At 40.3% G+C, this 26,273-nt stretch overlaps 1 protein-coding gene across 1 annotated transcript; it reads right to left on the bottom strand.

The window, feature by feature from the left end:
• Positions 1-7,642: 7,642 nt before the first annotated feature.
• RCVRN (recoverin) lies at positions 7,643-12,908 on the bottom strand. Its single transcript, XM_075579596.1, has 3 exons — positions 12,426-12,908; positions 9,292-9,403; positions 7,643-8,773 (listed from the first exon to the last, which is right to left on the bottom strand). The coding sequence occupies exons 1-3, from the start codon at positions 12,804-12,806 to the stop codon at positions 8,658-8,660; spliced, it is 609 nt and encodes a 202-aa protein (XP_075435711.1). The 5' UTR covers positions 12,807-12,908; the 3' UTR covers positions 7,643-8,657.
• Positions 12,909-26,273: the final 13,365 nt, after the last annotated feature.

Here is a 26,273-nt window from a genome sequence, read left to right as displayed (position 1 = left end):
AGAGTTTCAGGGTTACAGAGTTTCAGGATTACAGAGTTTCAGGGTTGCAGAGTTTCAGGGTTGCAGAGTTTCAGGGTTGCAGAGTTTCAGGGTTACAGAGTTTCAGGGTTGCAAGTTTCAGGGTTACAGAGTTTCAGGGTTACAGAATTTCAGGGTTACAGAATTTCAGGGTTTCTGGGTTTAAAATTAAACTTATATGAGTTCCACTCGACTTCTGGGGAGATTGCTGCTTTGAGACCCCTCTCTGCAGCAGACGACACCTCGGGTTGTAGTTTTATGGAATAGAAGTAAATATTGATCTTAGTTTTTACCATCTAGAATAGTTTCAATATCTTAAAGTGGTCCCAAATAGTACATATCGTTTCTCTTTTGGGATTCATATAGTTTTTACTCAAAGTTAATCTTCTAATTTTAGCAATGATTAAGGTTAATTGTTCTATCTTGTACTTTATTATTACTAGCTAGCTGTTTGGTGCATCATTTCACTTGCATAAGGGCTCATCAGATTACAATGAACAAAGAATACTATTCTAGTTGATTCTGGATTTTTATGTCGTTATTTCGGAAACTTCTGCACTTGCATTTTGCTGTGTTCACTATTTGTAAAGAAAAGTTATAGCTACAGATGGAGTTATGCAAAAACGTGTTATTAAACTGGCGCTCTATACAAAGAACTGCAATTCATATATAGAAGTGTAAGATGTTCTATAACATCAAATTATTTAAAGGTGAAATACCAATAAAGTGCAAAAACCGTGCCATGCAAACGGAATTAGCCTGGCTGCAGAATCCCACAGAAATGTTGCAGTATTACTGGGAGATAGCCACAGTATTTTCCCAGGCAGCCATCGGATACTCGTAGCTGCATCTGTAATTACAACAATAGGAAACGTTGGTGGGTTTGTTACATACATGTAACCCTGCTTCCTATCACTAGCAAGCTGTTACTATGTGCTGTGTTACCTGCTGGCTCACAGGGCCTAAGCCTCTGCCACGGAGAGCATGGGGTGCGTGCAATATATATGTCAGGTGCAGCGCCTCCACCTGCGACAGAACCCGCCAAAGGGGGAGTTAGTCTTCGCAGGACGTATATACAAGAATTACCCTTACACAACCAAGTTATTAAACTAATCTCTTTTACTGATAGGTTAAACTCACGATACAATACATGCCATGACATTCCGGCATGCCGGTTCGCATAATATAACACGCCACGGCGGACGTCACCATCACTTGCGCCTCGGCGGACGCCAACATTAACTTGCGCCTCGGCGGACGCCAACAACAACTTCTCCCAATCCCACCACCGGGTGATCCCACCCCGTGTCCAAGTATGCTACTCAGTTCTCCCGCTCACAACAGGCCTTATGTGTGTGTATGGGTGACTGCGCAGCCACTACGATCTTCGAAAAGGGTATCTGTGTTGACAAACTCTTTCCCTCGCTAGGGTCCGGGCGCTCCCTCTCGGACTCTGGCAACCCCACAGGGGTCTGAGCCCCGACCTCCCTCTCGATAGAATAGTCCCGGGCAAAACTCACAGTACGGGGGTAAGACCCTTACTAAGGCGGTCCCTAAACTCAGCTTGTCTCTAAGGTGACTCAGGGCTAGCTGGGCCTGGGGCACCTGGCCTGCGCCTGGGGTACAACCTCCCCGTGCAGTATCTCCGTCTCTGGCAACTCCTCCGCCCATAGGCTAAACGCGCTCACCTGACCCTCCCCGCAGGGCTGCTGGGTCAAGGGACTGCTCCCTCCCGCCAAATGCACTCTCCTCCTTCGCGGGCTTTTGCAACTACTCTTTGCAAGCGCAACCTCCCATTCCTTGGGGTGAATCAGGGGTCACGGCTACATACAGTACTGTAGATTTGATCAGTTCGGCTCCCAAAGTAACATTTTATATATGAAACCTTGTTTTTTTGGGTAAACATCAATTAAGCCAGCCCGAGTGCCCACTATTTGCAAACTGAGACCCCCACCATGAGCCGTCTCTGGGTTTACCCGTATCCGGAACATTCTGTGGGACACAATGCCCTCCAATACCTCAAGGTCTTATCTTTCTGTTTTATTCATCTATAAATATGAATTATTTTATATTCTATTTCTCTAAACAGATCCCTTCCCGGCATTATATCAGCCAGTGAAACGTTAAATAAAATGTGACACTAACTATCTACTGCTAAGGAGGGAAGCTAGGTGGATATTCAACAAAGCCGAGGTTTTAATGAGAAAATAAAGTGTATATATGTGCTTTTCTTATAACTACACGTATGTAAGTGTTTGATCGTGATAAGTGTTTGGATTTACTCCCAATATATGCCGGGATTCACGAAGCCGCCATGCGCGACATCCCACCCCATTTGGTGGTAACTGCCAATCAAGTCAATGGCAGTTACCACAATATGGCGCCCGATATTGCGCATGGCGGCCTCGTGACTCCCGCCATAGTGTGAATTCTATTTATCATTGCACCTGGATGTACTCGGCATAAATCACTGGACCAGTACTGGTGCAAAGTGACCGTTACTCTACTTAGATGCCCAGAGAGGCGAGTAGCATGGAAAAGCTGGACGGCAATTCCACACGGAAATCTGTATTATCCATCAAGCGTACAATTTGTGTTACCGAATCCCTCCCAAATATTCACTTACAGTGTGTGTGGCGACGATGGAAGGATAAACCAGGACCTTGTATGAATCAAACCCAGCTAGCACAATGTGCTGGGTTGGATGTGATCGTTCTGCTCTTCCGTGACAATGTGTATCTGTATTTTTCCTATTAGGGCAACTAATCAATACACTAATTGCACTAATCATATACCATGACACTTCTTTATTGCCAAAGTTATAATTATGCCAATAGCTCTTAATCACTCACTTTCACATAATGACTATAATTAACGTACAGTATGTAATATTGATATACTGACATTTTCTGTTAGTACCAGACATCCATGTATATACTGTAGAAGCCTTTTTCATAATTGATGTTATCCAGATACAAATGTGCATCTGTATGCCACTATTTCTATTATATATTCACTTTGCTCTCTCAAAGTTTATATCTTCTGCTATATTGAATATTGAGATGTAAATTATTCATTAGATGAAGGAATATTATTAGGGCTGAATCTATATATCTTACTATGCCTACAACCAAGGCCACTTTATTCATTAGGCCGACTAGGCACAGTGCCTGGAGCCTACGAACCTTTTAGGGCCTATAATATTTCACTTGAAAAAATACCTGAACAAAAAAAATCACTAAATAAGAGAAAACAGCAAATTTCAATTTAAAATGCCTTCGAAGTATCGATACCTTTAAATATCGAAACAAAAGTATCGATGCCAAATATCGCTAGTATCGAAAGAAACAAGCAAACAGTGAAATGAGCATAAAAATGAGTAAAAATATCGGACACACAGGCCTCTAGAAATAAAAATGCCTAGGGCCTACAAGGTCTTAAAACAGCCCTGCCTACAACTTTTACAGATTTAGTACAAACCACGTACAGCCTCATATTATTTTCTCTCCCATTCCTCTAACTCGTAAGTACAAAGTGACCTGCACCATTATCTATTTAGCGGTCACATGTTATTGTTTAACATTTTCAACAATGATAATGTTAAACACAAGCCCACTGGAGTTCTGCTTAAACTTCCACTAACACTGTCACATGTATCAGGTCCAAGGGACCGGAATGAGGAGGGACACACCTAATGTACAGTACCCTTGTATAATGTACATTGTATCCTGTCAATCTACACGTTGCTTGTTGTTGATAAGCAAGTTTCCGGTGAGAAAAAAAAGACATGAATAAAATATTTTAGGACAAAAAGTTTCATTCTGTCGTGTTATCTTTGACGTTACGGAGACAGATAACTTTTTGTGTATATGTGTATCTCCGTGTGTTGTATAAAAGTGTATTTGGGGGGATATATAGCAGTTGGGGAGCATCTCTTGCACGTTGTTACAGGAAATATCTCTTCTGCATATCATTTGTGAGATTTTTGTAGGAAACACATAAATAACCTAAATGTAATCCTGTAAACTTGTTTATATTGGTCCTATAAGGGTCTGCACATTTAATGAGAATAGTTCATCAAAAAAATTGTAACTTCGGCACATATATTCATCACTATGTTTTTATATTCCTACTGTAATCCTGTATTTAGGATCAGCGCACTCGATTGTTAAAGCCCTTTTGGGAAAGTACAAATGTGCAATATAAACATAAGAATCCCCCCCACACTATCTCTGCATTACATCGGCGGGGTATGAATACCCCCACACTATCTCTGTATTACATCGACGGGGTATGAATCCCCCCCACACCATCTCTGTATTACATCGGCGGGGTAAGAATCCCCCCACACTATCTCTGCATTACATCGGCGGGGTATGAATACCCCCCACACTATCTCTGCATTACATCGGCGGGGTAAGAATACCCCCCACACTATCTCTGCATTACATTGGCGGGGTAAGAATACCCCCCACACTATCTCTGTATTACATCGGCGGGGTAAGAATCCCCCCACACTATCTCTGTATTACATCGGCGGGGTAAGAATCCCCCCACACTATCTCTGTATTACATCGGCGGGGTAAGAATCCCCACCACACTATCTCTGTATTACATCGGCGGGGTAAGAATCCCCCCACACTATCTCTGTATTACATCGGCGGGGTAAGAATCCCCCCACACTATCTCTGTATTACATCGGCGGGGTAAGAATCCCCCCACACTATCTCTGTATTACATCGGCGGGGTATAATGTACTGTATGAGAAAGAGAGATTGCTACAGTATGTTCACCAGGTTTCTGAATATTTGGTATATCTCAGATACCCACAAAATGAAACTGCACTCAACGGAAGTGAGGATTTAAATAAAGGCAACTAAAATATACCTTTTATTGTATCAATTAAAATGCTAGAAGTGGAGCACTTAAATATGAATTAAAACCAAGGAATGGTGGTGGTGGGGGGCGTGATGGTATAGACAGAGGAGAGAGCAACCAGCTTAATGTAGTGATATCAAACACACAGTGTTGAGTAATACAGCTTGCCCTCCATGCCAGGGCATGTCTCTTGTATGAGGTGAAACTGTATTTTGTCCAGTGTCCATATCTCAATAATGCAATTAGCATACCCAAGACTGTGTGTTTGATATCACTGCATCACACTGGTTGCTCTCTCCTCTGTGTAAACCATCAACCCCCCCCCCCCCCCATTCCTTGGTTTTAATTCATATTTAAGTTTGAGTTATATTGCTCCACTTCTAGTATTTAGCTGATCTAATAAAAGGTATATTTGAGGTGCCATTTATTGAAGTCTTCACTTCAGTTGTGTGCAGTTTCATTTCGTGGGCATTAGAAACAGCTTTTCGCACAATAAGAAAACTATAATTTAACTTCTCATTTCCCATCCAACAGACATATTTGGCCTTATACCAAACTGCAAAGTCCACGGTTATTTTACAGTTCATTGTAACTCTACTCCTGTGCCAGATATTAAAAAGAAATATGTTATATTTCAGCAACCACTTTGTTAGGGGAATTGAGGATCTAGAGGCAATTTATTCTGCTGCCGCAAACCTATATAGGTGTGAGTAATAATGGAAATGTCCAATATATTGACATCATAAAAGTAAGGGAGGACGACACAGAGACACAGAGACACAGAGACACAGAGACACAGAGAGACAGAGAGACAGAGAGACAGAGAGACAGAGAGACAGAGAGACAGACACAAACAAAGAAAAACAGAAATGTCCTTTTCCTGTAGTGATCCATGGTAACGCATATGATACAGAAAGACGCCCCTTCGCCCACATGATACATAGTTACATAATAGATGAGGTTGAAAAAAGACATACGTCTATCAAGTTCAACCCATACTAAATTTAGTCAACAGATACTTTATCCTATATCTATACTTACTTATTGATCCAGGGGAAGGCAAACAAAAACCACAGTGTCATATCATCCAATGATATCTCATAAGGGGAAAAATAGATTCCAAGAATTGCCAATCGGATTAATCCCTGGATCAAAATTCTTCCCATGTTTACTTATTTGGTATATCCCTGTATACCTTTACTTTCTAAAAAAGATGTCCAACCTTTTTTTTGAACAAATCTATTGTATCTGCCATCACAGCCTCCATGGGTAATGAATTCCACATTTTAACTGCCCGACCTGGCAAGTATCAGCAGGGGGTTTATCTGGTCTCCTGAACTCCCAACTCAACTACATACTGTACTCCAATTGGGAGGAATATATGGTCTTCCATGGAAGACTACAGGAAAAGGAAATGACAGTAAAGACATTTTCAGTTTCCTGGGGCATCTACTTATGGAATCTAACATAGCAGTAGCAACAAATAAAGCATGACTCTACATTGCTGCCACCTGTAAAGCCTTCTCACAAATACTGTGTCTGAAAATACATTTATTGTACAGTGTGTTAAGAAGGTATTTGATGAAGACCAAGTAGCTCCTCTGCAGATCTCTGATGCCTGGAGGAATAAAACCTTCTTATGAAAATGTTTTGCTATCAACGGACTATTGAGTTATTAAATGATAAATATATATATATATATATATATATATATATATATATGTAAAACTCTTTACTCTTTACATGCTGCTTAAAGAACAGAAAAAATCCAAAACAATGGAGTAAAGCCATAGTTATCTTCATCCACAAGAAAAGAGACAAAGAGACAAAGACCTCAAAAACTACAGACCAATCAGTCTACTTCCATTAACATTTCTGTGAAGATACTCACTCTCACTCACCGACTGCAGCAGCCCCAGGACATTGTCCAGACAAGAGAACAAGGGGATTTCGCAGGGGATACAACATAATTGACCCCACCCAAGTCGTACAAGAAGTGATTGCCTAAAATATCAGTCATACTGAGCCACTAACTGAGCCAGCTGTGCTGAAGTAGGGATATCCTGAAAACCTGGCCTGTTTGCCGCCCTCGAGGACTGGAGTTGTGCAGGCCTGGTTTAGGATGGTAACTCAGGTTATGGTGTCCATTCCTATTTTAGGTAACGTCACGTTATGTGCCCTGATTTAACAGTTTAGTGAACCCCTCACATGTTTACAAACTAATTCTAAAAAATTATTTCAAATACAAATGTGTGTCAGATTTTGGTAAAAAAAAGAAAAAGCATCAATCCCCCAGATATACCCACTGTCTTTGGCATCCAAACACTTCGATCCTAGGAAGGATTGCCCCCTTTAAGTCTGACGACGCATGAAGAGGAGGGCACAACAGACTTATTACAGCAAATGTTATTTAGCCAAAGAAAACAAGCGTTTCGGCGGGATACAGCAGCCTCTATCAAGGTGAGGGCGAGGTGAGGGCGAGGTGAGGGCGAGGTGAGGGGTTCCTTTGTCCGCTGCTCCCTTCTCTTCATCTATATTCATATTCTGGGATTATACGGGCTGTACAGCGAAGCCCCTTTGGAGAAGTGAGCACTGACCATTGCAGCTTGAGATAACTTATACAAGAAGTGCCTAGTGGAAACCTACTCCCCCTTCAAGTCTGAGCCCTTGCATAGCTTCATTTAAATGCTATATTCAACACTCACGTGACACAATGGAAATGATTACATTAAAAATAACAGACACCTCAATACAAAGAATATTTTATTGTTGTTACAACTTCCAAAGCGAAGCTTAATAAAGTGTAGCCACAATACCTACAACATATAACTTGCTCAAAATAAGTACACACCATAAGAATTATAATGAAAGAATAGGTCGCAATAAACAACTTGTACTGTTTAGCAATTACAATTAGCGCAGCTCAACACTGAATAGAAACCAAATTATGTTCGTATTATTGACACAAAATAAATGTATCCAGTATTCTTATAACTTGGAGAACACCTCACGGTGAATATTGTTTGCCTACAATACTGTATCTTAAAAGGTTCCCGTACCTTATAACAAATACCGTAGGAGAAATGTAAATAAGAGTCTGCTTATTCGGTAGGACATACAGTAATGGAACATTTCTATGAGTTTTCAGTCTACACACTGCACATCACAAAAAACTCACATGTACTTAATAAACAACAATAAATAATGATTTGATATCAACTATCTCCTTTAATGTTTGGTCTATTACTTGTGCTAAACATTAGGAGCCCCACTAAACACTTATATAGGGCTTTCTTTTTGTGGGGGAATTTAGGGCATCTGATGCCAGCACCTGCTTCTAAGATTCATCAAGAAACTGTCTTCTTTATTTAAATCTGATTTATTTAGTGTAGTTTAGAAATACATCATTTCTTCTTTCCTTAGGGTTCCGGCACCTCTGCGTTTTACAGTGTTAAATATATGTATTTGACATCTGTGGATATAATACAAGAGATTAAAGTAAATGACCTTCAGGGTTTAAGTCGGCTGCAACGGAAATCTAAGGATTATTATGGTCAGCCTAATTATAATACAGCAAAGACAACATTACAGGACACAAGTATTACATGTGTTGTGTTAATGAAGATTAAGGACAACAAGCGTTTCAAACCAGCTCATCTGAAACAGTATATATTGCTAGAATCTGCAATGATCTTGTTGATACGGGTATAAAAAGTGCTGCATGGAACAGTCTCAAGAAAATGGTCTTGTGATGCCGTCTATCATGGCTTCTTTTCCTTTATTCGGTCCTTGACTTTCTGAGGTTCAAACTGAATCAAACGGAGGATCTCTTTGTTATCCGTGATTCCTTGAATAAATTCTCCTTCAGTGAGTTTATCTGTAGGAAACAGGCCAATGGTTTTTAACCAGTCTTTTTTATACTCCCTTTGAGTCCTCAGCATAGTTATATCGAAGCTGTCACCGAAATGTGTGCACAGCAATGCAGAAAGAAGCTCCAGCACACTTGGGGTTAACATTAAAGTATTTTTATTGCAGTGATTGAAGATCAGTGCAATCAAAACACTTTATTGTTAACCCCAAGTGTGCTGGAGCTTCTTTATGTATATACATGTATATATAAATATTTTTTGCTATATATATGTGTGTGCTGTATATACAGAAAGAAGCTAGGGCTACCTCCCTGAGGAAGGTCCCGTTCAGCGGACCGAAATGTTGGATATATGTGCAAGTTTCTTTAATACAGTTTATAGCTGCTTATACCTTCTGAGTGCTGTTGTCTCCTTACCTTTGCTGGTAACATTTTTGCTATGTATAATGCAGGATTATTATTTTAAGTGTTGGCTACTTTAAATATCTAGTGGTAATTATTGTAAGTAACATCCTAGATTAATTTACCATTGTCTTTCTTTCCAAAGAAATCCCATATTTTATTGGTTCTCTTCTCTGGAGTATTTTCATCCTCCGGCAGATGCTTCTGGTCACAAGCATTAATCATTTTGAATATTGCCTGGAAAATAGCGAAGATATATTACACTCTTAACTAGATAATAGAAAAATGCTGAAACATTGTTACAAGTGTGGTAGACATAAAATAACTACATTTGCTTCAAGATGTAGCAAGTGATAAGACCATCTAAATATTTGAGATCCACTGTATGTCTTAATTTAGAGTAATAAATGCATAACACACCAGAATAGCTGTTGGGATGGCCAGAAGGGACCCCTACGTGGTGAGAAAGTGGCATAAAGACTTTAATCTCTTTGTGCCCCAGGCAGCTTTTCACAATGTTTACTTGTACTGATGGAACCAGATTTATGTGTGATTGGCCACAACTAGTGATCACTTCAATACTGTATTTATTCGCGATTATTAATAGACAATATTCTTTACAGGTGAAAATGTCCAAGAGCCGCCCAGCCCGAGGAAGATGCAGAGTGAAGAAGATTGTACATTCGGAGGAAGAGATAAGAAATTTGTATTATTGTGTTTTTATAAAGTAATTTCCTGTTATCTAATAAAAATATTTCATATTTTAAAATATTTTTTAGTCATCTGAAGTTTTTAGGGGAATAGGTGGTGGGTTACATTTAAATACCATGGCATATCACATCATATTGCACGAAATTAACGGGAATAAGAGACGAGTTACATTGCATTTAGATTTTGAAGACACATTCGCACACAAGCACCTACTATCATTTCTGCAGGGTATTGCAGCCAAAGCTAAACCTCCATTGTCCCGGCCATGCCACATTTGCGGGTCAGCCGATAAATTTGAGGCGGGTGGGATACACCCCCTGCAATGACAAATGTGCCAATAAATCTGGTTCCATCTGTACTGTATGTGTGTCGCACATATTCCCACTTCCTCCTATTTTGCCGCGTGTGTTACTGGCTGGTTAAGTCTGTGGGGTCCCAGCACTCAAAATCACAGTAAACAAATAACTTAAATCACTGATTGTGATGTAAGGCACATGATGATGTTCAATTGATGCAATGTGAGAGTTTGATCGCACAAGTTTAGATATTCCTGTAATAATAGTCTAAGAATTTGTTCTCGCAATCTAACTAGATTGATTTTTTAGAATAGCCACAATTGGGGTTGGACTAAATGAGATGTCAAAGCGTTTAGTTGTATTCAAACCTTTGAGATCTTACAAGTATCTCCTCCAGGTCAGAGCAGGCTTAATAAAATAGAATGATGGCTTTTAGCTGATTTACCTGTCTGAAATAAATACGATCTTATAGTTCAGGGGCGGCCAACTCCAGTCCTCAAGGGCCCCCAACAGGTCAGGTTTTCAGGCTATCCCTGCTTCAGGAAAAGGGAGACCAAAAAGCGCACCAGCAAAAACGGAGCAGGAAGGACCCAAAACAAAAAAATGAATTAAAGGGCACTTTAATGTGACAAGAGACCCATCCAACGCGTTTCGAACGTCACAGCGTTCTTTTAAAAGAACGATGTGACGTTCGAAACGCGTTGGATGGGTCTCTTGTCACATTAAAGTGCCCTTTTAATCATTTTTTTGTTTTGGGTCCTTCCTGCTCCGTTTTTGCTGGTGCGCTTTTTGGTCTCCCCTTTTCCTGTATTGCATATCTGTAGCTGCACAGCCTGCCTACCTACCACCAGGATGTGAGTATTGCTTATTTTCAGGTGAACCTGCCGATGAGACTGAGGGTGAGTGGGCTTGTACCATCTACCACCTGTCTTCAGGAGGATAGTACCCATACTATTGCACATTAAGTACTATATTATTTTCATTAGTACCCTGGTTTAGTGGTTTGGCTTATTTTGTTCATTGTACCTGCATTCGAGCGCTTTAGCCATTTTCTATATCCCTGCTTCAGCACATGTGTCACAATCAGAGGCTCAGTCATAATGACTGCATATCCTGAAAACCTGACCTGTTGGTGGCCCTTGAGGACTGGAGTTAGCCTCCCCTATTACAGTATCACGAAGAAATAAGAAAAATGTAAACAAATCCTATTAAACTAATGTTAGGTTTTTCTTTTTGTTTATCAAGAACGAAAATGTTGCATTTTGGGGGAAAAAAATTCTTTTCCCAACAATCTGAAAACAGCTTGAAATGACTTGGTATTTAATATTCTATTTGAAATAAAATGAGAATATTCCTGAATTAAGTAGACATTAAACCAAACTCAAATAGGAAAATGAGCATAAACATAAAACTTTATTACTTAATTAGTGTATTATTTACACTTTATAGCTTTCCTGTCTAATAAGACATGCTTGATTTACAATTGATGTCTTGAATTAATTAAAAGCGGCCCTCCTGAGAATTCTTAATACTCTATGTATAGAGGTTATGGGGGAAAAAGGAAGAAAAGGATTTAGGGATATTTTGCCTTCATTAACCCTGCTGTAATCACTAGAATTTAATTTGTATACTTAATTAAACACATTCTATCACCACCATACGTGCATAAATTATCATTTCGAAAATATTGTTTATAGATATGCAGCACAAACAGATATATATTCAGTGGCCGTTATCCGAACATTTCACGCAGCCGGTTCCGTGGACTCTGCTGTATTCCACGCGGCATTCACTCGTTATTCTTCCGTGAACACTGCAGTGAATGCGCGCCGGCAATAGTAAAAACACTAGTAAACACGCGTCTTAACGCGGGGAAGTTTGAAACATGAAGAACATGCAGCACGACCTGGGTACGCCCAGGAATACAAATCGTGAAATGTGCGGATAACGGCCGCTGCATCTGTATATACTAAAGTGATAATAGTGAGGGGATTACAAGTCGGTTTCCTTCTAACCGCGCAGCCACGGTACACTTGTAGCTGGCGCCTAGGAAATGTACAAAGTTCTGTTTCACATACAGTACAGTATGAAGAACTGTAATGCTGTCCTGCTAACCTACAGCGAATCTCATCTTTCCCAAGATTAATACGGCTTCTATAACTCAGAACTACAGTAGGTATTTCAAAGCGTGACCCCTTACAATGTACGCTGTATTTATTTCAGTGAGTGATGTAATAAGAAGCATACTATACCGTAATTATCTCAAGCACTTCAGGTTTGCTGATATGCCCATTGCCATCTACATCGTATAAGCAGAAAGCCCACTCCAGCTTCTGGTTTGCTTTCCCAGACGAGGTCATGTGAAGAGCAATGATGTATTCCTTAAAGTCCAATGTGCCATCGTTATTAGCATCAAAGCTTCTGAACACATGATGTGCGTACGCTTTCGGGTCAGCATCTGGGAAGAATTTTGCATAGATGCTCTCAAATTGTTTTTTGGAGATCCGCCCAGTGGGACACTCTTTTAGAAAGGATTGGTACCACGCACACAACTCATCCTGTGTATACTTGGTATTCAGCTGAAGTTCTTCCAAGATCTCCTTTGAAAGTGCTCCACTTTTGCTGTTCCCCATAGTTATAATGGTTTATCTATAAACTAAATGTATAAAACTCTTCTAACGTCCAACAGCACAAAACCCGAGACCGCAATGCCCCGGAGTTACTGCAGGCATTTAAATCCAGATCAGGCTTTTTTAGGATTACAAAGGTTTAGACGTCACCCACAGACTGATATTCACTTTGTCATATTGCAGGACTCCAGCTTTCTAATTAGTTAATTAATATTATAACATGTTCATTTATTGGTATTGATCTTTGGGTTTTTATTTTCTTATTACAGTATATTGGGTACATTTGTTGTAGATTATTGGACCAACATAAGAATTCTTTGTGCAGTAGATGAAATCACATTACAAAGTGGATATAATAATATGGGAGGTCGCTTCTGTATGTGTGTGTACAATTGCAGCAGACTGGGAAGGAAGTATACAGTATATACCCCAAATATTTGTTCTGTACCTACAACAGTACACAGGAAGATGCGGCCTGTAAGATTTAATCAACTCTGTACACTATACTTTAATCTATTAAGAATTGTCAAGTTGTACCAATAAAACATACTACAATCTGGAGGTAGCATAGACTTTTCTAGGACTAGAACAGCTAGCAGAACCTTGAATAAATATATTTAAACTTATAATATAGTCTGATTCAAATCAACCATTAAACACAAAATCTAGATTTGTTTCACTGTACATAGTCTAATATTCAAAATGACACGCTTGGACAACATTAAAACCTTGTATTAGTTGAATTGTTATTACATTTTGAAATGGAAAAATACAATTATTAAAGGAGGGGGCAACAAGTAATATAATAATACATAATACAAAAACATTTATTATCGTTCCTAATCAGCAAGGGAAACATGGTTTGTTATTTGAGGTTGCAGCAGTGAAGAGATCTTTATTATAATTGTATTTAATTTAATATGTAAACGAATTGATGTCAGAGATAACACTAGGAACACACACAGCCATTAATCTTATTCAAGCTGAAACCATAGAATACAGAAAAATTAAATATCTTACCAGATACTAGATACTTACTGTATAATGTACTCAGTACAACTCAGTCTTACATACAGTATAGCAATTACAGTAGCTATAGCCAAGGTATAGACATTGTATATAGTTTATATTAAAGGAATTGTAGGTGCATCATTATATATTCATTTTGCATAGAAAGTTATTCCATTGTAAGTACTGTAAGATGGTGTAATAAACCTTTTATTACCCGAAAGGCATTCTTGCTGCCCTCAAGAGCCCTCTACAACAAAGGAAAATCTAGGTGGCCCAGATACAATAGCTTGCCCCATTTAAGTTGTTATAAGCCCCACCTCTGTGCTTCATCACTAAGCACTGACTCTAAAAATACGTCTCCCTGCGGGTTAAATCCACTTATGTATACATGCTTTGATGGCCTCATGAATGCCAGTGCTGGTGCCATAAACATGATCTATCTTATAAGATAAACATGTTCCTCTGTTAACATTATGGCATCAACATTTCTGTAGTGTATGAATAAATAAAATATATATTTAATGCTCACATTATTCTTTTTGATTGGAGATATATCTGCCGGTGTCATGTTACTATACCAGGTATTGTTATCTATACAGTATAACACAGCTACTTATTGAATAGTATTCAAGGAAACATAAGTAGCATAATTATACCGTTATTATGATCTGCAATCTGCTCAAATACTTCTCTTTAGGGGAACAATTAAAATCGTGTGTTGGGAACAGTGTCAGCCTAGGATATTGATTGACTATTGGGATAACGGATTATAATGCTCTCCCACCCTAGGCCTGATACTATCTGTGCTGAAGTTGCCCATATGGCCATTTTAGCCGAAATTCCACATTGAAGTCAGCCCCTAAAAAGTTATAATATTCAGGAAGTGATCAGTCAAGGTTGTAGATTACATGTGCATACTGAGGCTCATACTGTACATGTGTTAATTCTTGCATACTGAGGCTCATACATATGTTCACACGTGCATACTGAGGCTCATATGTGTGTACATTCATGTACAGTATACTGAGGCTCATACGTGTGTACATTCATGTATACGGATGGTCATACATGCATTCACATGTGCATACTGAGGCTCATACATGCATTCACAGGTGCATACTGAGGCTCATACATGCATTCACAGGTGCATACTGGAGGTCATACATGTTTACATGTGCATACTGGGGCTCATACATGCGTTCACACGTGCATACTGAGGCTCATACATGTATGTGCTCACTCATGCATACTGAGGCTCATACATGTGTTCATACATACATACTGAGGGTCATACGTGTTCATACATGCATATTGAGGCTCATACATGCATTCACATGTGCATACTGAAGCTCATTCATGCGTTCACATGTGCATTGAGGCTCTTCTAAATTAAGGAAAAGCCCAGTCATTGCCCCATCGTCTGGCTGTATATATAGGGTAGTCCTGTATATTCATCCTAGCGTGGTTATCTGGCCAAGTATGTATGTGTAAAGTTATTGTACCATTTATTATTGCTGCAGTGTTGGTGTTGATGCATAACTCTTTGTTCTGGATGCCCTGGGCATGCTAAACTGGTTAATAGGAAAAAACCTGGCGCTTACCTTAAGCTTAATATATGAGGTGTGCTTACAATGTGGCAGTAAGTTAGACCACGGCTCTATGACAGATGCTTTGAGCCAGCATGGAGTTCCCCTCTGCTGCAACCCCAGGGAAGGGTTAATCCGGAACCCTTTTAAAGATATAGAGACATACAAGCAATGGGGGAGCGTGGGATTAAAAAAACATTTGACAATAAAAAACAATAAAATACAATAAAATTAATGTGGTTACAACAATATTGCTGGGGGTTGGTGAAAATATTAAATACACTTACACGGCCATGTGCAAGCGGACACGGTAATGTGGTTTCTTTAAGCAATTCCAGTCACTCCCAACAACAGGTAATGGTGGTTTAGAGGGTTTTGAAATAAATATATAAATATATCTGTACTCACACGGCCATGTGTGAGTCCTTGCAGGAAATTGGTAACTTTGGGGTTAAATTAACCCATCTGCATCTCCCCCCAGTGTAGACTCTTCTTTGTTTGCAACCAACGTGGGATTCTAACTCCAGTCTTGGGCATCAGATGGGGACTCTCCCCAGTGGTGGTAGTAGGGGGGGGAGTAGGTAGAGAAAGTGAGGCACTCTAAAGTTCCTGCTGAATTTGGCCCAACGTGGCTCCCGTAGCCGGATCAACCAGGCAGCCATTGCAGATAAGGAGAAAAAGTTTTGTTTTTTTTTCCTCCTGCATCACGGACGCGTGATTGGCAATAACGGCTGCTTAAACTGTATCCTGGACTGCACGAGGAGGCCAGGGGTCCAACCACTATGTATGTATGTGAGTCTTGTTGTACCAATTGCTTTTAAAACTAATAAATGTGTTTTAAACCCCACTGACAACGTGCCTCACTTTCTCTACCTACTCCCCCCCCTACTACCACCACTGGGGAGAGTCCCCATCTGATGCCCAAGACTGGAGTTAGAATCCCACGTTGGTTGCAAACAAAGAAGAGTCTACACTGGGGGGAGATGCAGATGGGTTAATTTAACCCCAAAGTTACCAATTTCCTGCAAGGACTCACACATGGCCGTGTGAGTACAGATATATTTATATATTTATTTCAAAACCCTCTAAACCACCATTACCTGTTGTTGGGAGTGACTGGAATTGCTTAAAGAAACCACATTACCGTGTCCGCTTGCACATGGCCGTGTAAGTGTATTTAATATTTTCACCAACCCCCAGCAATATTGTTGTAACCACATTAATTTTATTGTATTTTATTGTTTTTTATTGTCAAATGTTTTTTTAATCCCACGCTCCCCCATTGCTTGTATGCTAAACTGGTTATACACTTACTCAGCCTGCATGTCCAGGGATCCGGGGGCAGAGAGGTCCACGATGAGGTTGTGGATAATGGAGGGTGGTTATGGGCAGTCCTCTGGTCTGGGGACAGTTGGTCTGATAAGCGGAGCCATTGTCTACCCAGACAGAGAGGTACCTATCTCATCAAGGTAGCTAGCCGGCCTTGGGAACAGGATGAAGTAGGTGCTGTTCTCGTTGGCTGGTTCGTTACTCATGCCCTCCTTGCCTCTGCTTCTTTGTCATGCCCCCTGTCCTGATTGGCCAACGCATACGTGCCCTCGTCCTGTGATTGGCCCACCACCTAGCATCGATATGGTGATTGGCCGCTTCCCCGTTCTCCATGTTTGGCAATGGTGACAGGACAGCTATAAGAATTGCAGCGGATTTCAGTACCGTGTTGGTGGCTGACCCTGTCTAACAGATCGACTAAGCGAGGCTCTCCGGAGTTGTGTCGGAGTGGCCCGAAACCGTGGCTGTGCGCTCTGCTACAGCGGGAAATTCAAACTTGCTGCTTGAGGAATTGCAGCCAGCGATACCTACGGACTTTAAGATGATACAAGAGGGGAAGCTGCACCGGGAAAGGCATTTCGTTGGCGCTGAGCACCTAAACTGTCTAGGATTCTCCTTGTATGGGCCAGAGACTGTGATTACATCTATTGGGATTTTGTGTTGGGTCTCCTGGCTCTTGCCAGAATAAAAATATTTTTCTTTGACTTCGGTGTCCTGTCTGGTGCTTGATTCCGTAGGATAGTCCTGTTCTCCCTTGACACGTGTTACGGGACATTTAAAGATGGCGTCAGAGCGCGTGCAGCAAAATGTCAAGCAGCGTGCTCTGCAGTAACTTGTCCTGCCAGCGAGTTGGCCTGGCGGCATATATTGCTAGACATTGACTTATAGTAACTGACTCATCCTGTATACTGACTCACAGACAGACTTTAATAGGAGATTTAGCCAATCCTCTGGGTTACCCACGATTTCTGGAGCTGCCATATTATTCCAGGACACTTGGTCAGTCTTGACCTTATGGGGCCGCCTGATGCCAGGTATTTATGTGGGATTTCTCCTGACACCGAATGAGCTAATCTGAGATAGAGAGGAAATGAATATCATGAATCAATTAGAGAAAATAACGTTGAGACTTGGTTTAGGCTGAGGTTAACACAGAGCTATAATGGGCAGTAAATCCAAAAACTTTCACAGGGTAAAAGTAAGAAAGATAAAGACATTGATTTTCATGCAAGCTGCAGCATTAAGGAGTTAGTATAGAAAAGCCCTATTATTTATTTATAACGTTGTCCTTTTAAAACAATATGCAAATGAGTAGATACCACCAAAAAGCGCGTGTAACTGGTCTTGCTGAGTCAAACTGTAGTGATTTCTGTATTGATCGCAGCTGCATCAATTTGCGCTGGCGTCATAAGTATGAAACTTTTTCTTACAATTGGAGCACATCACTTAGAACCATGTAATGCTGCCCAACCTGCTGCGTTTACTGGATGCAGAGACAGGAAAACTGCATCAGTTACAAGTACAACTCTTAATACATCCCAGTATAATATTGCACTGACTGTCTCGTCCGCCAAATCCACCTATAACCACCTCGCAAAAACGCGCATGGCGCCAAATACATTGTCACAGGGATCAAATGACGCCATTTGCCCCAGTTTGGAACACTTCAGATATATCCAACATGTTATGCAAATGACAGTAAAGTGGCAATGAAAGAGTGCACACCCAATCTTTCTATTACAACCATACACATTCAGGGCTTACTAACATGACACATATTGTGTCAAACTAGCTGTTTTATCATTCAACTAGGGCCTTTCTTCCTTTACTTTAGTTTCATAATCTTTCATGTACTTTTTCAAATTTCCAGTTTGAGAATAGTTAGAATTGTGCAGATTACAGCAGTGATAGAATACCCAGGTGTATACTGTATGTAGTAACCGTCCGCTCCCCCTTCTCTTACCGTGCACCCCACAACTGGAACAATCCACCGGAGACTCTCACAGTCACCAACAGTCTAAATCATTTCCAAACTAAAGCTGTCTTTAATTAATTAATCTGGTCTGTAACTGTTACATATGCCTATAATATATATTATCTCTAACTGTGCATGCAATGTCTTGTATATAATGTATACCCTGCTCACTTATGTAACTGTATTTGTAACCATGTATTATTTGTCATCATAACTCTGTGCCCAGGACAGACGTGAAAACGAGAGGTAACTCTCACTGTATTACTTCCTGGTAACACATTTTTATAAATAATAACAATGCACAGTATCTAAATGTGTACAAACATGCTCTAATCACTGCCGTGTCACAGCGCACAATGGTGAAGCTGCTGCTGCTAACAAGGATCTACATAGGGGACATGCAACTGGACCCACAGGGCATTTCAATGTCACCGTCCTGGCCATTTTTGCATGAATTCCCTAAAGCGTCTGCCTGCCGCACTACACAGCGTGCGCAGATAGGCCCGTGGCAAGGAAGTACCGAACCTTTGCACCTGCTCAAAACAGAAAGGAAGCTAAAAAGTGACATACGGTACCCAATGTGCTAATTTCTATCCCACTACAGTACCTAGAATCCTTGTCCACAGCGTGACACAGTATGGCGCAGTATAACACAGTATGGTGCAGTATGACACAGTATAACACAGTATGTGATGAAGCTGGAATGGCGCCCGTGGAATCCAGATACACTCTTGATTATTTTTTTACTTTGCTGTACTTTGTAACTTTTAAACCACCTAATTCTATCTGAATATTGCATGTACATTCCTTCAATAGTATTTTATATATGTGCATTTCAATCCTTGTGAATGTACATTTATTCATCTGTAAAATTGTTATTGTACCCAAAGGATTCTGTGGATTATTTATGAAATTAAATTTCAAGCTGTCGGCTCCTATTTCAATGTCTACTACAATTCATGATCTGCTTAAAGACTCTTTGATTTCAATAACATACAATTGGCACACTAAACCAATATGTAATAAAGCATATTGGGTGCTAGCCAAGCCTACATTTGGACAGGTACCCTACTCAACATAGGAACAAAGATTAGAGATTTATTCCATATTCATGCTATTCTTATTCTAATGAACACATTTTGTAATACTCATTACCTACATTAATAACCTTAATTATGACATCAGGCTGACATCCAGCTGGAGTTGGGACCAAATCTCAGTTTAAATTCCAATCACCTCATAGAAGATGTGTGCCAGCACCTGCCTAAAGCTGGAAATACACAACTGCATGCAGAAAGGTGCTTTTAAAACTAATGAAAAAGCTCAGCTCACCTCTCGGAGTAGGACTGTCAAATCCATGAAGTAGCCCATATTATAAATAATACACCGAAGCACAAACGGACTGCTACTCAGAAAAATAAAATAGAAATACAGTGCATGGACAAATGGTTTTTTTCTTTTAACATTGACATAAATACAGGCATACCCCGCATTAACGTACGCAATGGGACCGGAGCATGTATGTAAAGCGAAAATGTACTTAAAGTGAAGCACTACCTTTTTACACTTATTGATGCATGTACTGTACTGCAATCGTCATATACGTGCATAACTGATGTAAATAACACATTTGTAACAGGCTCTATAGTCTCCCCGCTTGCGCACAGCTTCGGTACAGGTAGGGAGCCGGTATTGCTGTTCAGGACGTGCTGACAGGCGCATGCGTGAACTGCCGTTTGCCTATTGGGCGACATGTACTTACTCGCGAGTGTACTTAAAGTGAGTGTCCTTAAAGCGGGGTATGCCTGTAATGTAGTTATTAAATATATACCCTTAAACACGATCTCCTCGTGGCAGTGTGCCTATGGAAAGCTATGTCATATAAGATACATTGTTTAGCTCTTACTATACTTAACTTAGATGTACTTAACCGGACAAGTTAATAGAAAAGTAACTCTGATTAGACAATGAAATCACATATAGGGCTAACTTTTTACTATAATTGATACGGGGTTTTATTTATAAAATACCTAGAAGTCTCAACACAACAGAAATGAAGGTTTTCAGTCTTCTAGAACATTTTGGACCCAACCGTTTCTTGTATGTATATATGTATATCTTAGGGACGTACCTTGCGACATTACGTCATCACGTTGCGTGCACCCTTTACGGCCGGAGAGTGCATGGTGTAATATCGAGGCCATCTCTGATACCATATTGCATGGAGGATTTCAAGTGAACCTGAAGGATCTACACCGTCGGGAGCCTTGTTCCAGTCGATGTTGGACTGCCTACTTATTACAAGACGATACCTGCCTTGGTGGTGATTATATATCACATACTGCTTTATTTACACTTGTACATTGTGAGTGTTTTTAATCCCCCCACCTTTCCTTCCCCATATTAAATGTTACAGTGTTACACTATGGGGCGTGCGCTCTCTGTCTCTTTGTTAATATGTATATCTTTATTTATGTAGCGCTATTTATGTACATAGCGCTTCACCGCAGTAATACATGTGACATACTAATAATATAACACATACTGGGAATAAGCGCTTCTGACATAAAAGTAATATTTGGGATGCAACCACCTATAGACTATAAAAAAAAAGAAGAGGGCTGCTCAAAGCTCAAAAACGGAGAGTAGAAAAAAATATATATAATAATGTCAATGTATGATAGGACAACGGTAGCTGGAAGCGAGGGAAAATCTAAACGTGGGGTCGGTAGTAAACAGCTGGGAGAGGTGACCAGGAACAGGATAGGTAGTGTCGGAGTTCCAATGGATAAACGCTATCTGGGATAAACATATAACAGAGGGAATATGTGTTACCTCTGTAATCCCGTTATAGCTCTCCGTCTTCACTGCGTCTCCTCGTGGTGCCGGGCGTGGGTGTCGCAGCCTCCAAGTGTAACGCCGTCTTCCTTTCTCCCACACCACGGAGCTCCCGAGTGCCGGTGGTGTGTGTTGCAACCCCCGGTCCGTCCGGGAACGCTCCACTTGGTCTGCAGGTTCCACGTGCGTCTCCTACGTAGAAATGGATCCCATGTAGCGTTCCCTCACATACACCGTGTGTCTCCCCAATCGTCAGATAGCATAAACAAAAAATGGATTGGCACGAAACAGCAAAGTCCCAGAAATAAGCACCATCAGCTCACCAGTAGGTTGGAAGGTTAAAAAAGTTTAATGAACTACATAAAAAACAAAAAAACAAACAAAATACAACAGAAAAAAACCTCCTACGCGTTTCAGGATTTGACAATGTCATTCCTTCTTGTCCCTATATTGTGATATTGTTTTTTGTGATTTCATCCTATACAATGTTACAAGATCTGATTTTATCATTTAAATGATGTACTTTGCTATCCCTCTTGGCCAATACTGTATATTAGGGTTTTCTTTGTTTTTAAGATGTCCTTGATGTATTACATTTATTGCATTTGACAAGAAGTTTTTTCCTATAGATACTATGTATTTTGTCATATTCATTCTATCTATGATAAGGTTTTTTCTTCCTTTTTTCTTTTGACCTGCTTACCATAAATCAGTTTTTTTTCTGTTTTTTGGATATTTCAGGTCTAGAAAACACTATATTTATGCCATGACTAACCTACCATGTTGATATATTACATTTTATTACAACATGGATCTTTATCTAACATCAATGGTTTAGATTGTATTTGAATCTTGTGTTTCAAATTGTCATAGCAACAGATGTGATTACAATTAACTGCAATTACCTTCAGCTGCATTTTCAGTACACAGGAGGGACTATATTAAGGTGCTTAACACACACGCCCAGCCATACTCCTTGAGAAAGGGCTTTTAGAGCCTGAAACGCGTAGGAGGTTTTTTTCTGTTGTATTTTGTTTGTTTTTTTGTTTTTTATGTAGTTCATTAAACTTTTTTTAACCTTCCAACCTACTGGTGAGCTGATGGTGCTTATTTCTGGGACTTTGCTGTTTCGTGCCAATCCATTTTTTGTTTACACCTATAGACTATAGTCAACTTTGAAGCTGAGTGAAGCCTATTTCTTTTAATGCCATGCAAGTATCTTCCGAAACCAGAATTTGTCTTGTGGCCACTTAGTTAGTACGTGTAAGGAATCTGGTGTATAAGCGCCGTCAGCGCGACCATTACTCACCTCCCGTCGGTACTCAGGCGTCCAAGCGTCTGCAGCGCAATTCCCACATACCTCCGTTGTCTGCCACTGGCACTCTGGCTCCTCGCCATCACAGGATTGCACCAACCGAAGAGGTGCCTGTTGAACCGCAGCCTCTGCGTGTGTCCCCAGCTCCGCGCTCTATGCGCACATGTGCGTCTGTCACTGACCCCATGCGCATACGCGCGTCAGTCACCGAATCCACGCACACACGCACGCCAGCCCCAGACGTTATGTGCATGCATTACCAGCTTACAGAGCACACGCCTAACAGAGCACTTTTAACCACTGCTCCTGCAGTGAGGCGTCGCCCCCAAGCATCACACAGTTCCATGCAAATCAATAACTACACTCAGCTGGGCTGTAACACCTCTCTCCTATCAGGGAGGACTCCTTGCAGTCCTCCAGGCCTGCCCCCTCTTCCCATTGGCCTGCCCAGCTTTATTATGCCTGTGTTTCCCATCACTTGTCGCTCGACATAGTTCTGTATGCAAGCATTTGACTACTCTCTCAGTGACTCCTCAGGTATTGATGCGGATTGGACGACTACCCCCTCTAGCTCTCGACTTCGGCTCTACTTGGACTTCGTGACTTCTGGCATCTCTGTAACACGGCTTGTACCTTCGACCATCTGCAACTCTCCAATCCCTGATCTTGGCAACGGCAATAACCACTCCTTCTCTACTACCGGTACCGGCAAGTATTGTCTTCCTTACTATACCTGGCCTGGCAACACTAACACCACACTCCGGACGCGCTCCCTTTGCTGCGGGTGCGTGTATCCCTACGTCCCACCTCAGCACAGGGGACGGGTCTGGTCTGCGGGCAGCACCGGCGTAACATTACGGGCACAAGTAACAGAATTTCAAGCTAACTAAGATCCAGGCACAACCAGAGGACATCATGCGGCCCCAGGCCTATACATTGGTCGTTTCCTACAGTACAGTATTTACATTGTTACCTGTTTGGATTTTCATCGACTTGTCTCTCTGGGAGCAATTTTTATATGGCACCCTGGTGAAGATCTGATAATGGGCCAAGACTATTACTCTTTTTAGCTTAATAATATTTCTCAAATAAAAAGTAAATGTTTAGGAATTATGTTGGGGTCAGATGTTGCAAAATATAGTATATTTAGTATACTATAGTATACTATATTAGTATGGTATATTTAAGCTCTCCAAAAAATATTACACGAAGAAATAGGAAAACCAATGAAGCAGATACATAGACCATTAGCAAGCCAGCATTCATGGTGCTATATAATAATATTATACATGATACTAACATGATTAAAACAACATGTTTAAACACATTGACTTAAATATGGTTTAAACCAATATAAACCTATTTCTATTCTCAATATTAATAGTAATATTTCTGAATGTAAGACAGAATACAGACTCTCACAGCCACCACCAGCTTAAGTTCTTTCAAATCTAAGGCTGTCTCACATTTTAACCTGGTCTGTAACTGTTTCATACGCTCATAATATATATTTTCTGTAACTGTGCACGCAATGTCTTGTATATAATGTATACCCTGTTAATTTATGTAACTGTATTTGTAACCATGTATTATTCGTCTTACTCTGTGCCCAGGACATACTTGAAAACGAGAGGTAACTCTCAATGTATTACTTCCTGGTAAAATATTTTATAAATTAATAAATAAGAACACGTTAGGTATCAATAACACAAATAATATTTTCAGTAAAACTACAGCTGTTAATAAGTTGATAATTCATCATATATGGACATAGATGGATTATGGATATCAATCATTTCCAACTATTGGATCTTGGAAGTGCTTGGAAGCTCTAACATGTTGCTACCTCTAAACACACGAAAATCATATATACTGTAACAAAATATAGGCACTCTAAATAATATATATACTGTATAACAATTTAAGCCCTTGCTACTGGAATTTATTATTTTGGTAATTGCCAAAGCCAATCTTTTGATGTTCAAGTCATCTTCATCAGGTCTTGACAACTGTTTTTGAAAAGATTGTTTTTGTTTTGTTTTTTAAAAGATTGTGATTGGCATACCCTGGTGATGAAGATGCCTTGGTTATTGAAACATCGCCAATGCAATAAATGAGTTTGTGATGGGGAAATGAATATGCCAGGGTAAAGAAGTACATTTGCTGCAGCTCAGTGAAGATGTAACCTCCTATTCCTCCCTATTGCTGGCATTCCTTGGCTGGGGAAGATAGACAGCGACACACAGTGGTTCCATGGCAAATAAAATAGCCAAAATCTGCAGTATATCAATGACAGTTGGTTGATATTTTTTGCATGGTCGTCCTCACCTGTTCTGGCAAAGTGGATTGAGCCATTTTGTACATACAAGAAATGGAATATAATATATACTGAATGTCTACAGTCAAAGTAACAGGTAACACATATTGTACAACGATGAATGTACTTTCAGAGCTCAACACGGGTCTAACCTGGGCTAGCACAGCAAATGTCACTTCTTTCATCTTGCCATCTAATTAAGACCCTTTCTGCCAGGCTGGCAGTATAACAGAGAGCAGAAGCTCAATATATTTATTTCACCACTTGGCAGATACGTCAATGACTTTGTCTCGATGTATTAGTTGTGTCTTTTCCTGCTCTGATATGGATACCCCAGTGCACTCTGATATGGATACCCCAGTGCGCTCTGATATGGATACCCCAGTGCGCTCTGATATGGATACCCCAGTGCGCTCTGATATGGATACCCCAGTGCGCTCTGATATGGATACCCCAGTGCGCTCTGATATGGATACCCCAGTGCGCTCTGATATGGATACCCCAGTGCGCTCTGATATGGATACCCCAGTGCGCTCTGATATGGATACCCCAGTGCGCTCTGATATGGATACCCCAGTGCGCTCTGATTGATCATGTTCCGTAGGGTGGTCGTTTGTTAGGGACAATTCCCATAATCATGAAATCATGCATCCAATACAAACAGTATCACACAGCTAGTGAGTAACGTAGTAAGTGGAGATTCTTTAGGGCATTAAGGCCATATTCACTAAATGGTGCACAACCTAACTCCCAATCAAATGAACTGTTGTTCTATACATTTTAACAATCAGTTCTTCGATAAACATTTATGTTACAATCAGTGCAGTTGATGGAAATTGGACTCTGCAGTGATTTTACTTTATGATTTCTATTTAGAAGCAGTGGAAATGTTGATTGCAGAACATAACGTTTGTATTTGTTCTATTCAGTGTTTAAATGGCTGTCTTAGATTTGCAGTCAATTAATTAATGGCTATTGAATGTTAGTTGACTTATCTGCTTACAAGGCAATTAATTACTGTTCTCCCTCACATCCGTCAACAACAAGAAACCTTCTCAATAACAGTTATTTAGAGGGGAATATTTGTTCTATTACAGTC

Source organism: Ascaphus truei, chromosome 22, assembly GCF_040206685.1.
Source record: "Ascaphus truei isolate aAscTru1 chromosome 22, aAscTru1.hap1, whole genome shotgun sequence".
Classification (NCBI taxonomy): domain Eukaryota; kingdom Metazoa; phylum Chordata; class Amphibia; order Anura; family Ascaphidae; genus Ascaphus; species Ascaphus truei.
This window is presented reverse-complemented; position numbering and strand designations above follow the sequence as displayed.

What these genes read in the sequence shown, in the direction of transcription:
- RCVRN (XM_075579596.1), bottom strand. Translation starts at nt 12,806, where the DNA reads ATGGGGAACAGCAAAAGTGGAGCACTTTCAAAGGAGATCTTGGAAGAA. An exon ending in AAGTGCTTGAGATAATTACG is followed by an intron (nt 9,404 to 12,425) that starts GTATAGTATGCT and finishes GCTATTTTCCAG; the next exon opens with GCAATATTCAAAATGATTAA. An exon ending in CTTTGGAAAGAAAGACAATG is followed by an intron (nt 8,774 to 9,291) that starts GTAAATTAATCT and finishes TGTTTCCTACAG; the next exon opens with ATAAACTCACTGAAGGAGAA.